Source organism: Emericellopsis atlantica (assembly GCF_019669845.1).
Source record: "Emericellopsis atlantica unplaced genomic scaffold F5Z01scaffold_1, whole genome shotgun sequence".
Lineage (NCBI taxonomy): Eukaryota > Fungi > Ascomycota > Sordariomycetes > Hypocreales > Bionectriaceae > Emericellopsis > Emericellopsis atlantica.
In genome coordinates this window covers 354,006-367,536 of record NW_025764703.1, presented here as the reverse complement: position 1 = coordinate 367,536, position 13,531 = coordinate 354,006, and the positions used below count along the sequence as shown (strand labels likewise).

Below are 13,531 nucleotides of genomic sequence, written 5' to 3'. Positions count from 1 at the left end.
GCTGAATGATGACGCGATACATGCACCGGGGCTTTGGTTCCACGAAGAATTGTTTTGTAATCTACAAGTTGGCCTATCGACCTCGTGTAACCTGGGCCGCAGCCAGACCGGTTGTTGTCTACACCGACACTCTGGGTCGCATCTTTCTCTGTCGTCTGGGCTGTAGAGTATGTCTCTCGTGCTACTCACTCCAGTCGTTTGCAATACTACCTCGTTCTTTGCAAGAAAATAGCGCAGATATCCGGTCGGTGACGATAATTCAAAGAATTCAATCAGTATGGATGTTGTTCGCTCTTGTGTTGTACATGTAACTCACGATGCCACACCCGCTGTCCCAGCTGCACTCAGACAGACTCTCCCCTGCCAGACGCGCTGCAGTCAATGACGTCCATTCACCCCCTGGCAACCGGCCGAACGATCAACACGTGGCACTGAGCTCGCTCGAAGCCCGGGATCACCGATATTAAATCACTGGTCATCGATAAGTATGGGGTTAGTACCAGACGGGTGCTTCCGCGGACACTGCCCCTTGTCCCGCTCTTGCATGGTGTAACGGCAATGAGCCAAAACATACCAATGATAGGGTTGCCGAGAGACACAGCGGGCGCTCAAAACGTGTCAAGAGAGATGCAGGTCCTGAGTTGCCCATAAAGTCCGTGCATCGGCTTTCCACTTGGCCATCAACTCATCCTTGACGAAGCGATGACCCCTGCGTTTGTCCAAGTTAAGCGAGTGCCACGCCGAATTTTGCCCATATATACAAGCTCTATATCTACAAATCAACTTCATTGGATGGCGTAGAGCTCACAAAGTCCAAAGGTGTGATCATGTGGTCGTACAAGCCAGAGTGTTCTGTGTGCAACGCAAACCAGCTGTCGTTTCAATCAGACTGGCCAGATAACTTCCAGCAGACATGGAGCCCATTTTCTTCTGGCAAGTACAAATTCAATATTCCAACTGAAATGAAACGTTATCCACCAACCAGGCCCAATTGTCTGTGACCCCACGCCATGAGTCGTGGCGTCTGCGGACTCGACTGATCATCTGTCATCCATGACGGAAATTTACTCCTGTGCGCCCTTCAACTCCTCTCAAGAGATCTACCTCTGATACCCTAGCAACATGAATAAAGCCACCCGCTGAGATGGCCCCCAATGTGCGGGGGGCGGTCAGGGGCGTGGTGCAACGACGGCTTGCCGAGTAAGTGTGGTTGGCACATGCATGATGGCGTGTTGGCCGCCAATGATCGATCAGCATATGCTCATCTTCTTTCAGGGACTCTGAACTTCGTGAGACGAAATCTTGGGCGCAGCCGTGCGCTCACGTCGTGGTGGGATGGTAGCATTCGCGGTCTTCATCACCTTCCTTCGAGGCCGGCTTGAGACCTGCATGTGTGTGACATGATGGATATTCCGTCTCAAACGAGACTCGTTGCTTCTCTAATCCTTAATCTCTGCCGAGAATATGGTCAACTGGTCAATCCTCATACAAAGACTCGAACGTCGTACCACAGGGGCACTTCATCCTACCGGTCACTCCATGCTCAAACATCGATCCCGAGAAGTGTGGCCGAGTCCTATGTCCGAGCCTTGAGGAATCAGCAACTCGCAGTATCTACTCCTCGTTCCCTCGTTTCGACTACTGGGCAATGTCGTGGCGTAGCACGTTTTTGGCAGTAGAAAGACACTATGCCCCCCGCGTCCATCCCTCCTCCGATAATCGCAACACTGCAGTGGAACGGAGGAGCGTTATGGCCCCCATCACAAGCTGTTGTTTATCACGAGTGCGCGTTTCACTACATCCAGCTCCGAAGGGAAATGCACGTCATATACTGCAAAACATCAGGCTACATACAGCGGCCACTCCGTGTCAAGTAAGTGATTGATGTTGACGAAGCCCTCGAGGTGGTTCTTCTCAACTCCCACTGCCAAGACTCGGCGAAACCCGTCTGATCATATTTTGAGACTGAGCACTGCATTTTAACTCTTCACGGTTCTTCACGAGTCTCGCCTGCAGCCTGCACGGCCCAATCAGATATAAAATGACCTCTATTTTCCTTGGGCGCTTTCCTCCTAACACTTCACACCCGCATCACACACATGCCGAAGCATTCAACTCAATCACTTCAAACTCTCAAGTACACAATCATGCACCTACAGGGTTCTATTCGCGTTCTTCTGCCTTTTCTCATCTTCAGTTACGCCGTTCTAGCTTTCCCAAGCGCCAACACAACCTGTGTCCCAGGCCCTCCCGGCCCAGGTTACTCGTCCATTGCAGAGGTCAAAGCAAATGGGAAGCGCAGTCCAGACTGCTGTACAAAGACCGGAGGCCCTGGACTTGTCAGTGTCCTCGGGGTGTCGCATTGCAAGATCTGAGGCTAAGGTGAGCGCAGGAACAGGACATGAAAGAATGTCTCGACTTTATCCGGGGCCACAACGCAAACATCACCGTCTTTGGACGAGGCTCGGTCTTTTGCTTTCGGGAGAAGAGCATGGTCTACGGGCAGCCTCTCAGGTTCCAAGAGACGGTAGTGACTAGGTAGGGCCAGCTATCCGAACCCAGCGATAGGTGGCAAGGAGTCAATGGCTGACCTATTTCGTCTCAGTGAGGATGTTGCCAATGCAGTGCAGGAAGTACTTGACACCTGCTACGTGGGCAAGAAGCTAAGAAACGGGGGGGCCCTTGTGCTCGGAACAAGTGATGTTGTGGAGGTGGTCCTCAATGAGTATGTGGAGGACTTTGGCTATCCCCCGTTCTGCTAGGCATCAGTCGCATCACCGAGTTGCTATACGCGGACAGAATACTGCTCCGCTCAAACTCAGTCCAGCGGTAGTGTTCACTAGCTCAAGATGGATCAGATATAGTCGGGCGACTCGGGCCAACCAGCTTCAGCTGCGATTTGGAGGTGTGCGCGGATGTGCATCTGGCTTTGTTTGGAATTACAAAAATAAATATTCTCGACAGTGAGAAGATACGTAGGGATCTAGTGGGAGAAAATGGCAAAAAGGTGAACCCCCGGCGGGACTCGAACCCGCAATCTCTAGATAAAGACATATCTACAAAGTAGAAGTCCAGCGCCTTAGCCATTAGGCCACGGGGGCAGCCGTAGTTTGAAATTTCTTAATGATATCTATACACCCCTAGCCGTCGCTTATTTCGTATATTGTCACTGTGTTACCCTGGGTGGTACTCTTAATGATTGCGGTTATCGCTTAGCCCACATCGGACGGTTCCCAGTAGTTCTGCAGTATCTCGCGCTTATTAATTCTCGGTTTTACTGAGATTTATATCAACTGTTCTTCATCCTAGCGTCATGTCTTCATGTTGTCGCAGTCCAGACGAATGACCGGCATGGAGTTGCTACTGCGTGGCTGGTTGCTACTGGGCTATTCTGCTCACCCTAGAGACAATGTGATGCTGTGCTACGTCGCTTCGTATACTGACTCTTTGAAACTTTTAGAGACGTTCTGATGTTGTAAATTTTAAGCGTATCACCGTCGCTCTACTGCGAGTTTTGGGAGAATGTAGTCCTCGGCCCATAGTTTGTCGTTAATTAACATCGCTGTTGAGATGTTCCCACAGAACGCGGCCATTCTTTTCGCGGCAGCCATTGCTGCTTCACACTAATAATGTTCTTTGCAGTGTATCATCCTGGCGGACGAAAGTCTGGCAAGCTCAGGTATGCTGCTTATGATTCACAGCTGCTCTGGCCATTTCATCGATGCTCACTTCATCCATCTTACGATGGTCTTGTTGACATTGCGCCAAAAAGGGGGCTGGCTGGTATGCAACTGGACCTTGGCACGGCGTGGCTCAGCGGGCACCGCCCATTACCAGCACGGAAGGTGCCAAGCGCGTGCATGCCGCCGATCCGGGCGCAATAAAACTCACTCGGGCAGCCTGTGAAGGAAACATCCGATGCAAGGGACAACGGAGTTCTTTTTGCGTCCTTTCTTCCTCTCTCAGCCATATGCGCCCTGCATAATGTCACCCAATTCCATGCGTGTCTCTGGCATTAAAGCTAAACAGAGCTGATGAACCCGAGTTCACCGCTTAATTGATCTAGATCGCCAGGTCACGATCCTACCTTATCCTGACGTCAACGAGGTGCAAGCCAAGGATGTCGCTGGCCTGGGCGATAGGATGCTGTGTGCGTGCTTGAGTGATATGGCTGGTGGCTGGGAAGCACGCATGCGTGCAGTGAGGTCAAAGGGTGCTAGTGATGATAAAAGCGTCATCAGTCGTCTGTCCATGATGCTGCTAACTATTCGTAATGAATTATGGATAATAAAGCACGGGAGTCAGGCGTCTCGTAAAGATGGGATACGAGGACCGCCGCAAACAGCCACCGCAAATTACAGCGTGTCCCTCGCTGTCCAGGCTGCGCCGCCTGCTTTGTGAAGCGCAATCACCTGCTGACCGTGGAGCCAAGCCGCCATGGCCATCCTAGCAAGTAGCAGCACACCCTCACTCGCTGTCGCTGTTCGCTGCCGTGGAGAAATCCGAGGAGAGCCTAATAAAGCTGCATTGATATTCGACGTACCAACCGCTAACGGCCAGCACCAAGCGGGCCGCAGAAACCTTAACAGGATCAACACGCGTTTATCGAAGATTGGCTGCGACACGCTGGACCCGACTGCGCCGGGACAGGCCTGGCCTGGCGCCGCCAAGCACTGGATCCACCACGCCTGCGCTGGAGTCCAGCGACTGGAAAGTGGAAACAGGCATTCCAGGCCCGTAACCTTCTTTTCCCGCCATCATCCACACCATCATTCCGTGCCATCTCACCAGCAATTACACCTTACCAACCTGTCGCCCGTGTCAACTATCCGCCATTCGCACCGACACTTCGCCTCTCTCCTTCTCGCTCACGCAACCTCGGCCTTCACGACACCTCAAGCATCGATCACCTCCCGCTGCGTCGAGCGTCACTTTCACGGAACGACCGGTTGACTAGACACGGATCGACGACAACAAACACCGCCCACAAGACTTGGCGACGGCTGCCTCTCGCCCGCGCATCCCATCCCAGCGCCCCGGCAGAATCCACGCGACTCTAGCGACCAAACCCTGACCACTGCCCGCCTGGGCACGCTGAATCCAGTCAACCGAACGATCCTCCGACCGATTGAGCGCTGGAGCCAGATTGAACTATCCAACACCGTCAGCGCATCGTTGGAGTTGGGCATCTCCCCAACAACAGACCGCCATCATGAGTATGCTTCCCATGATCACCCAAGCGCAACAGCAAGACCAGTACTAACACCGCCAGCGGCCGTCATGATCCCCGACTTTGGTAGCCTACCACCATGCGCCGCCGACTGCGGCGCCCTCTACGGCGCCAACAACCGCTGCGTCCCGCCCGCCGTGCCCGCGTCCGACATGACGACCTACACGGACTGCTTCTGCGCCGACTCCGAGGTGTCCGCCCTGGCGACGAGCCAGACCGTCTGCTCCGACGTGTGTTCCGACGTGCAGTCAATGGACGTGATCCAGAAGTGGTTCAAGAACAAGTGCAACATTGCCGACTCGAGTGATTCCACCGGCAGCTCGGGGGGCGACACGAGCACGGGGGGCGATACAAGCACCGGGGACGGCACGGGCAACAGCGATAGCAACAGCGATAGCAACAGCGGAGGCACTGGAACAACGGGAAATGGCCAAGGCGACACGCAGGGCGGAAATGGAGGCGCAGAGTCACGGCCAACGACGACCGGCACGGTGGACTACTCGAACAACGGTGGTGACTGGTACGCGGCCCCGTCTTCTTAACTGCTCTTGTGAGCCCACACTAACCGTCCTGGCAGGGTCTCCAACCACTGGCAGTGGATCGTCATGCTCGTCGTTCTCGTCGTCGCCATTGTCGGCATCTGGGTCGGCGCCTGCATCTGGCGCCGTCGCTACCTCAAGAAGCAGGAGCGCCAACGGACATGGAATCAGAAGCAGTCCGGCTCCCAGTCCCGACCGTCATGGGGACCAGGCGACCCACGCGCCGCCGAGGCGGGCAAGGTACTCGCCCGACCAACGATGGGCAGCGCACAACCGAGCGATTCCTCGGACCCAGCGGGTGTGTTTATGCCGGGGGCCGAAGTCCAGCCTGCGGAGAAGCCCTCCAAGACGAAGTTCTGGAGAAGGTGATGGCTTCATTCTTTTGGAGAGGGTGGTTTTCTTGTATATGAATTTTCACGGCCGGTCTTGCGTGCTTGGTTGCTCGGATGGACATACTCATCGTACCATTATTACTGCTGCTTTGTTTCGCCCATCCACGGCGCATCTTCTTGGGAAAGGGGGAAAAGGGGTGTATTTGGGAACAACTCGGCACATCTGCCACTCGCTCTTATTGTTACTCTGGGTTCCAAGTAGATGGACGCGCCACAACGCATGTTCAGACTACAGTACAAATACGGACCACACACATACGCACATCAAAATAAACATGGTGAATGTCTCGGCAAGACCCATGACACATGTCTCGTTCCACGCACGCGACAACATTCCTTAGGCTCGTTTCGAGTCCATTATGTATCCAGTCTATTCATGCTGTTGATCTAATGCTAGCGAACCATGCTGATATCCCATACTTATGATCATCCAATCCCTCCTATTTGTCCTTGTCTTGCTCCTCGGCGGCGTCCATGTAGAGGTCAATCAGGCATCCTGCGGACCAGGCTTGCGTCGGGCTCTGCAATCAAGGTTAGCAAACAAACGAAAACACAGACAGACACGTGCGTGTGCATCAAGACACTTGGCTGGAACGGAATCGAAATACGTACCGAATCGGGGCAGTTCTCGCCATTCTTCTGCGTCAACTCGGTCAGACCGGCCCAGGGGCTGTCCTTCATCCACTGCTTGCACCCCGCAAGACGTCTCGTCACCTGCTGGAAGGCCTCTGTCTTGCCAGCCTCGCTTGTGCGCCTCCCGAGGTCAAACTTGAGCAGCGCACGCAGGAAGTAGCCCGTCGGCCAGAGCCACTCGGGTCCCTGGTGGTAGTTGCGACCCTTGCTGGTCGCGAAATCCTCGCTGTCCTCGCTGTTATGGTAATACGGGCGGTAGTTCAGGTCGGCCGGGTCCAGTGTCGCCATGCCGGCCGGTCCTCGGAGGGCCGTGTCGGCCAGACGCAGGGCGTGCAAGGCGTGCTCCGGGTTGAAAAGCGAGGGCGCCACTGTCATCGCGATGGGGAAGTTACACCGCAGCTGGTAGTCCTCGAACTCTTTGCCGGACTTGTACAGATCCTTGTACATACCGCGACGGTTGACGATGCTGGTGTTGACGTCGTACTTGGAGTCCTCCTCAGCCGAAACCGGCACGTAGTAGCAGCGCTCAAAGTTCTCCTTGATGAGCGCCGCCCACTTAGCGAGTGTGACAGTCTTGCCCTCCGAAGTCTTGACGCCTTCGTAGGCGTACTGCCCCTTCTTGTGCATCTCTGACAGCCAGTCCAGCGCGCTGTAGAGAAGGCCGGTGATCTCGACGGCAGCGCCGTCACGGGGCGTTCCTGGCACACCCTTGGAGCCGGCCTTCTCGCTCTCACCCATCTTGTCCATCCACGTACCGCAGTTGTGCTGGTTACCGCCAAAGATGATACCGGTGCTCCAATCCACCTTGATGTCTTGATTGAATCCCTCGTCCTTCATCTGCATGTCGATTCCTGGGCCAGCATTGGCTTCGCGGTACTTCATGCCAGTTGCGTGCCTCTGGAGTGCTTCTTGAATCACATCCTCAATGGTGCTCTCCGTCGAGTACGCCCGCTCGTCGCTCGTAGGGAACCAGGTGTCATCATACGGAAGGAATCTCCGCTTTACCTTGGTCTTGAGAAGCGCAGCACCTTCGGGAGCAATCTTGACGTAATCCTGAATGGTCTGCAGGAAGAACCAGATCGAATCGCGCGAGTTGTATCGCGGCAGATCGCCGCTGCTGAGCAGGTTGGGGATCATACCATGCTTCAGCACGCTCGCAAAGGCCAGAATGTGCTCCTTCGCTTCGGCGAAACGGCCTGTACCGAGGAGAAGACCGCGAAGTGAGATGAAGACATCACGTCCCCAGCACCTGGCCCATTCGACAGCAAAGTGAGGCAAACCAGCGGCCATGGCTGGCACGGGCTTGTTTGGCCAGAGAGAGGCAGACTTGACGTATCCGTTCATCTGCACGCTCACCAAGGCCAGCCTCTGCAGGAACCACTGGCCGTGCTGGATGTCCTCTCCCATCAGGGCCAGAGCACGTTCCGTGGCAGCCAGGTAAGCGGTGCGTAGAACGAGACCAAAGTAGCGGGGCAGCAGGAAGCTTGGGATCTTCCGGATGGCATTGAAGCGGTCCTTGAACCATTCAGCAGGCGCAGCGAGACGTTCGTGCCCAGACTTGACACTGATACGTTCCAGGCGGCCAACGGTGTAGTCCAGAGCCCACTGTCCATCCCTGAGGTTCTGGCACAGCGGGTGGGCCAGGTTGTTCTCCCGAACGATGGTCTCGAGAATGGTCCACCAACCCTGAAGGCCGGCATAGATGAGCTTGCCGTGGCCGGGAATATCATATACTCCGTCTTGGCCGCCGCTGGAGTCCATCTCCTCAGCCTCACAGCGATACAGCAGGAAGTTGAGGTCCACCAAGTCCAGCTGACCCATGGCCTCCTTCGCCCCAGAGGTGACATAATTGTCTAGACCGGCCGAATGCTCGGCAGTGGGGATCCATGTCTCAAACAAAGCGATACTGCCGGGAGGGAATCTGTCGCGGACCGTGATGGTGGTGTCTTCACCATTAACCTCCATGCGGATGCCTGGCAAATCGACCACCCGGCTGGGCAAGCCCCTCAAGGACTTCTGATCGTCCAGAACTTCCTTGGTCGCTTCAGCGCTCGCATCGACCTCGAGCATCCAACTGCCCAGGTGACGCGCCTTGGTACCCGCCAGGTGCACGGCGCTGAAGTCTCCGTTGCCGTTCCCATACCCAGGGTACGCAGTGTGGGCAATCAGGAAGTAGCCCTTGCGTGACTCTGGGTGCACACGGTGCACGGTGATGTATTGATCCTCATGATGCACATGAGTCTCATCATACCCGTCCTTGCCCATTAGTGTGTGAATCTGGTTCAGGATCTTCTTCACGCCGCCGATGCCGTTCTTTCCACGCCCGGAGCTCACGGAATGCGAACCCGAAGACTCGGAGGTGTATTGGCGGGTTTCGTTCACAAGGTCAACGAGCTTCGGGTAGATCTCGTCGTATCCCATAACACTGCCCGTCGCACTAGAACACATGTTGACGAGGGCCGCATTTGGCAGGGTGTCGCGAGCATCACGCTTCTGCGCAGGGGTCTCGTTGTCGTGGGTGCAGTCCATGAAGAGGGCATGGACAGGCGTTGGTTTGATGGTCCTGATGATTTCCCGCGAATACACACCGCTCTCGTCAAGAGGGTTCTTGTTGCCCGCCCTGGCTGGGCTCGTGGGTGGGCTGCGGCTTTCAGGCCTGGACACCTCATCCACCTCGAAGCTACCAATCGGGCGTCCTCCGTGCCTGTGGACAAGGCGACTGAGCTCGGCGGTGCTCCATGCCTGCATGGCTTCGCGAACGAGGGAGCTGAGGCCCAGTCGCTTCACAAAGACGTAGTCCGTCTCCTCCGACCCAGTAAAGAGTTCGGCGACGACATACACATCAGGGCGTACGCGGCGAGCCTCGTCAAGAATGTGCTCAGCAACGTGGATGGGGGTTGAGTGGCAGTTGTCGATACGCAGGCCAGCAAAGTACTTTGCCATCAAACGAGCGTACTTGGTCATATGTTCCCAGAGCCATGGGTTGTCCTCCGGGCCCTTGCCGTAGCGCAGCTTCACGCAATCGCCCCAGACGATGACTTCGCGTCGCAGGTAAACGCGAACGTCGGGTCCTGCATGGTCCACCAGGGCGTTTCCACCCCAGACCCAACCGTTGTTGACGACGGCGAGGTCCCTGGCAGAGTGTTTGGAAGTAGTCTCATTCTTGGGGAGGCGGGTGAAATACGACTCGATGAGGGGGTTCTCGTTGGTGATGGGGCCAAGTTTGGGGCCGTGGTCGTCGAGACGGGTGTACTTTGTGCGGTTGAAGACTTGGTCCAGAATCTCGTTCACGTCGGTGTCGTACTCGCGGTAGAATGATACGTTGAGAGCGTCCAGGATCTCCACCATCTTGCCTCTCGCAGCTGCCTTGTCAGGAGCACCCGAGCTGTTGGCGTCATACTGGCCAAAGACGTAGGAGAGTAAGCTCGCGGCAACGTCCGGGTTGACGCGACGGTAGAAGCGTTCCCCAAGTCTGTCCTTGCCCTGCAAGCCGTACTGTTCCAGGAACTGGACCTGTTCGTTCAGCGATGAGCTCTTGAGGCTCTCGACACGGGCGCCGTACTCGGCCACATCCTCAGGAGCATGCGTCTTGCCAGCAACCCAAGCGTCCACACTTGCATCGGCGTCACGCTCCACATCCAGCACAAAGTATTCCCACAGACGGATTTTGGCAATGACTTCCTTCTTTGCCGTCTCCATGATCTTCATCAGGTCGTCCGTTGACTTGAGCTCGGTAGGCAGCCCCAGCTTTTCAAGGTTTGCACTCAGCTCGAGGAACGCGGTATCGAGTTCGAAAGCAGATTCAAGCCATGGCGCGGTCGTCAAGTTATAGCCAGCCTCGGGATGCTCCTCGAGCCATTTTGTGTTGTTAGCGGTGTGGTTGAGCACAATGTCTGTCAAGCTGAGAAGACTATAGTCCTTCTCCAAGCTCTCAATCATGCGCGCGACATCCTTCTCGCCGCCTGGGAAGCAGTGAGGATCCCAGCCAAGTTGGTCATAGAGACTGTACGGCGAGTTGGATGATCCACGCACCTGGAGAGGTGTGAAGTGGATCATGTTGTACCCTCGGTCGCTGATCCCGTGGAGGTGTTTCTCCCAGTCTTTCGGGTAGGACCCCATGAACTTGCTGATGACGGAGAAGACGGACAGCGCTGGCAGGGGCAGGGGCCGGCCATCCAGCTTGAGACGCGGCGCGACATCAATGTAGTAGAGCGGCGTCTTCTTCAGTGTATTTTGCGACGAAGCGTCACCGGACAGCTCTGTGCTCAGCTCAGGGAGCTCGGCGTACGTCGTGTAGAAGGCGTAGGCGCCCGCATCGTGGATGGGGATGGAGACCTCCAACGTGCGATTGAAGTCCGGGGTCAACCTTTGGGGACTTCTTAGTCTGTGAACGGAACAATCGAGCCTTTTTCAAACCTACTTGTACTCTGTGAATTTGTCGCGACGAAATTCCTCGCCCTTTGCGGGGATGTTGACCCAGAGACTGCCATGACGACATATGCTCGACGTGCCTTCGATCGCGAAGCGGATGGTGACGGGATCACCGCATCTCGGCGCCAGGTAAATGTACTCGCCGGCGACCTGGGGCGAACCGTCGTCGTTCAGAGGCAGCAGGTATACCTCGTTGGAAGTCATTGTTCGCGGTATCATGCTGAGGGAAGAAGAGGACGAGCGACGGGCTGGAGCTAGCTAGAAAAGCTGCCCCGCGCTCGCTGCTGCTGTTTCGAGTTGGCACAGGCAGGGGTACGGTCTGGCACGACCAAGGTGACAGCGCGGATCGCGATCCACCACCGTAATAAATATGGGCGTTTTTTTTTTCTCGCTAGCAATTCTGATCAATTCGGACGGTCGATGCTCCAGAAAAAAAAACGCCTTCGGGCGGCCTGAAGGATGCTTGGCTGGACAATGTCGTGCAGAGGCGGGATGGGTATAGTCTGGGTTGGGAGACCCAAAGTCGTCTAGGCGATGGATGAGTATAAGAATGCACAAGAGGGAGAGATGAACAGGAGCATAAAAACGACGAAGCGGTCAGAGAGAGGAATGGGCTGACTGCCTCGTAAAAAGTCGGGCAACCAGAACGCGGAATCGAGAAGCACGGATAGGTCAGAGCAGGTAGGCGAGGTAAGGTAGGGTACGTACGATGTCAGAGGACCAAGGAATGGGATGGGAGGTGTATGAGGGCAAGGGCAGCAGGGAAGCAGCAAGCAAGGTGATGAATGAGAGGCCCTCCACGAGCGAAAGCGCTATTATGGGCGGAAATCTCAGTTCAGTTGACGGGATGCAATAGCTGATCTACGATGCCGCTAATTCTGATGGTCTTTCTTCTCCTCTTCTTCTGGCAGCGGTGATGTATTGTATGCCCTCTGTGTTGCTCGCACCACTTGCCCAAAGCATCCGTCGCACAAGTTCGCGGGTGCGTCGGACGACTGGATGGTCCCGTTCTTGTTCAATGGCACAAAGGGCAGCGGGAAGATTGACCAGAAAGTACGTGCATGTCAACAAATTATTTTGTTGACCGTCCGTGGGTGGCCAGCACCGCGATATCACCGGCATGGTGAGGCACAGTACGTACATCAACGCAGGTAGCAATAAAAGCCATCCGGATGGGGGGCATGTCGACAATTGACTCATCCAACTTCTGCGTGGATTGTGTAACCCATGCTGTAGCAGCCCTCTGTAAGCGAGCAGATGCAAAACTCGACGCGTTGGCTCGCTCAGGCAAGTGAGGATTAACCACGCAGAAAGATGGCAATGACAATCGCGATCGCCAGCCTCGACACCGATTCGGGCCAGGCACAGTATCCATCAAGCAGGAACGAGCAAGCCCTTGCCGCGAATGGCATTTACAAGGGCCAGGCAAGAGAGTGGATGCACTGGATGATGCCTGGTACAGCCGCCGCCGTCAAGGTGGTGGGGGGGCCAGTTGCTCCGGCCCTCGTCTGCTTATCGCGCACCGCATCTGCTTGCAGAGTTTCGTTGACAAATATTTGCATTGCCAGGCACTGTCTTGTCTTTGCGGTGCAATCAGCTCGTGAATAGAATTCCATGCTCAGCCTACTCTTTGGCGTTGATGAATTCAAAAGTGCAGTCGAGTGCCTTGCAACTGACATCGACGTCATGGAGCCTATCGATAAAGAAGATCATGATCCATTAAACCGGTGCGCTATTATTGATTTTTGACATGCACCATCGTTCTAGACTCCAGTCCAGGCCGTCCTCGAGACGCATCTCCTAACGAGGTATATCCTACCCTACGCGACAACAGCGATAGGGCCCCAAACATCATGCTGCGAGCTGGATCTTACCACTGACTCTACTTATTTGTTCGCGCGGTCTTGTACAGCTCATGAGGCAGCTTTTTGGCTGTCACTCGCGTCTTCTGGGATCGTCATCTCCACGTGCGGCCCGCTCCGAATCAAGCAGTCGGATCCTACTCCGAAGCTGCGTCGTTCGGAGTCTTGGCAATCCTGTGTCAAGCCTTCAGCTCCCGTCTCGGCGTCTATCCCAAAAGGCTGGCTGCATTCGCGGCCGATACTGGTTGTTTATGAGTGACATTCGACCTGCAATGACCCGGTCAACATGTTGAGGGGTACTGTACTGCTTCTAGCAGTGCCCCTGAGTCCTGACTGTGGTAGCTGTGCCCTATTGGGGGCTGCATTTGAGTCTGCAAGCCAAGGCTGAACCGAAAATACATGCTGCAGGCAGAAAGTAGTCTCTTGCAGATACGAGTGTGTACT

At 55.3% G+C, this 13,531-nt stretch overlaps 5 protein-coding genes and 1 non-coding gene across 6 annotated transcripts; 3 read left to right on the top strand and 3 right to left on the bottom strand.

Annotated features, from left to right (window-relative positions):
* Window positions 1-2,091: 2,091 nt before the first annotated feature.
* Window positions 2,092-3,010, top strand: F5Z01DRAFT_641687 (uncharacterized protein). Its single transcript, XM_046262592.1, has 3 exons — window positions 2,092-2,339; window positions 2,393-2,538; window positions 2,606-3,010. Exons 1-3 carry the CDS (start codon window positions 2,100-2,102, stop codon window positions 2,760-2,762), a joined length of 543 nt encoding a protein of 180 aa, XP_046122811.1. The 5' UTR covers window positions 2,092-2,099; the 3' UTR covers window positions 2,763-3,010.
* F5Z01DRAFT_t2 lies at window positions 3,011-3,101 on the bottom strand. Its single transcript has one exon. It is a non-coding gene; the product is annotated as a tRNA-Arg (tRNA).
* A 1,244-nt stretch (window positions 3,102-4,345) lies between these two features.
* Window positions 4,346-5,304, top strand: F5Z01DRAFT_7256 (uncharacterized protein). The gene has a single exon (XM_046266638.1). It carries the CDS (start codon window positions 4,438-4,440, stop codon window positions 4,951-4,953), a length of 516 nt encoding a protein of 171 aa, XP_046122810.1. The 5' UTR covers window positions 4,346-4,437; the 3' UTR covers window positions 4,954-5,304.
* F5Z01DRAFT_669621 (uncharacterized protein) lies at window positions 5,281-6,138 on the top strand (the record flags this gene model as incomplete). The annotated part of the gene is made up of 2 exons (XM_046264441.1): window positions 5,281-5,750; window positions 5,808-6,138. 2 exons carry the CDS (start codon window positions 5,281-5,283, stop codon window positions 6,136-6,138), a joined length of 801 nt encoding a protein of 266 aa, XP_046122809.1.
* Window positions 6,139-6,551: 413 nt separating this feature from the next.
* On the bottom strand, window positions 6,552-11,742 carry F5Z01DRAFT_7372 (glucanotransferase domain of glycogen debranching enzyme-domain-containing protein). The gene is made up of 3 exons (XM_046266800.1): window positions 11,215-11,742; window positions 6,774-11,160; window positions 6,552-6,682 (listed from the first exon to the last, which is right to left on the bottom strand). The coding sequence occupies exons 1-3, from the start codon at window positions 11,442-11,444 to the stop codon at window positions 6,602-6,604; spliced, it is 4,698 nt and encodes a 1,565-aa protein (XP_046122808.1). The 5' UTR covers window positions 11,445-11,742; the 3' UTR covers window positions 6,552-6,601.
* On the bottom strand, window positions 11,675-12,531 carry F5Z01DRAFT_7253 (uncharacterized protein). Its single transcript, XM_046266634.1, has 2 exons — window positions 11,934-12,531; window positions 11,675-11,752 (listed from the first exon to the last, which is right to left on the bottom strand). Exon 1 carries the CDS (start codon window positions 12,423-12,425, stop codon window positions 12,087-12,089), a length of 339 nt encoding a protein of 112 aa, XP_046122807.1. The 5' UTR covers window positions 12,426-12,531; the 3' UTR covers window positions 11,675-11,752; window positions 11,934-12,086.
* Between the last annotated feature and the right edge of the window lie 1,000 nt (window positions 12,532-13,531).

Excerpts from the sequence above, each read along its gene's own strand:
- F5Z01DRAFT_7372 (XM_046266800.1), bottom strand. The coding sequence starts at position 11,444 with ATGATACCGCGAACAATGACTTCCAACGAGGTATACCTGCTGCCTCTG. Across the intron at positions 11,161-11,214 it reads GACAAATTCACAGAGTACAA|GTTGACCCCGGACTTCAATC; the intron begins GTAGGTTTGAAA and ends AAGTCCCCAAAG. Across the intron at positions 6,683-6,773 it reads GCGAGAACTGCCCCGATTCG|AGCCCGACGCAAGCCTGGTC; the intron begins GTACGTATTTCG and ends CCTTGATTGCAG.
- F5Z01DRAFT_7253 (XM_046266634.1), bottom strand. The coding sequence starts at position 12,425 with ATGAGTCAATTGTCGACATGCCCCCCATCCGGATGGCTTTTATTGCTA.
- F5Z01DRAFT_641687 (XM_046262592.1), top strand. The coding sequence starts at position 2,100 with ATGCCGAAGCATTCAACTCAATCACTTCAAACTCTCAAGTACACAATC. Across the intron at positions 2,340-2,392 it reads AGACCGGAGGCCCTGGACTT|GAACAGGACATGAAAGAATG; the intron begins GTCAGTGTCCTC and ends AGGTGAGCGCAG. Across the intron at positions 2,539-2,605 it reads CAAGAGACGGTAGTGACTAG|TGAGGATGTTGCCAATGCAG; the intron begins GTAGGGCCAGCT and ends ATTTCGTCTCAG.
- F5Z01DRAFT_7256 (XM_046266638.1), top strand. The coding sequence starts at position 4,438 with ATGGCCATCCTAGCAAGTAGCAGCACACCCTCACTCGCTGTCGCTGTT.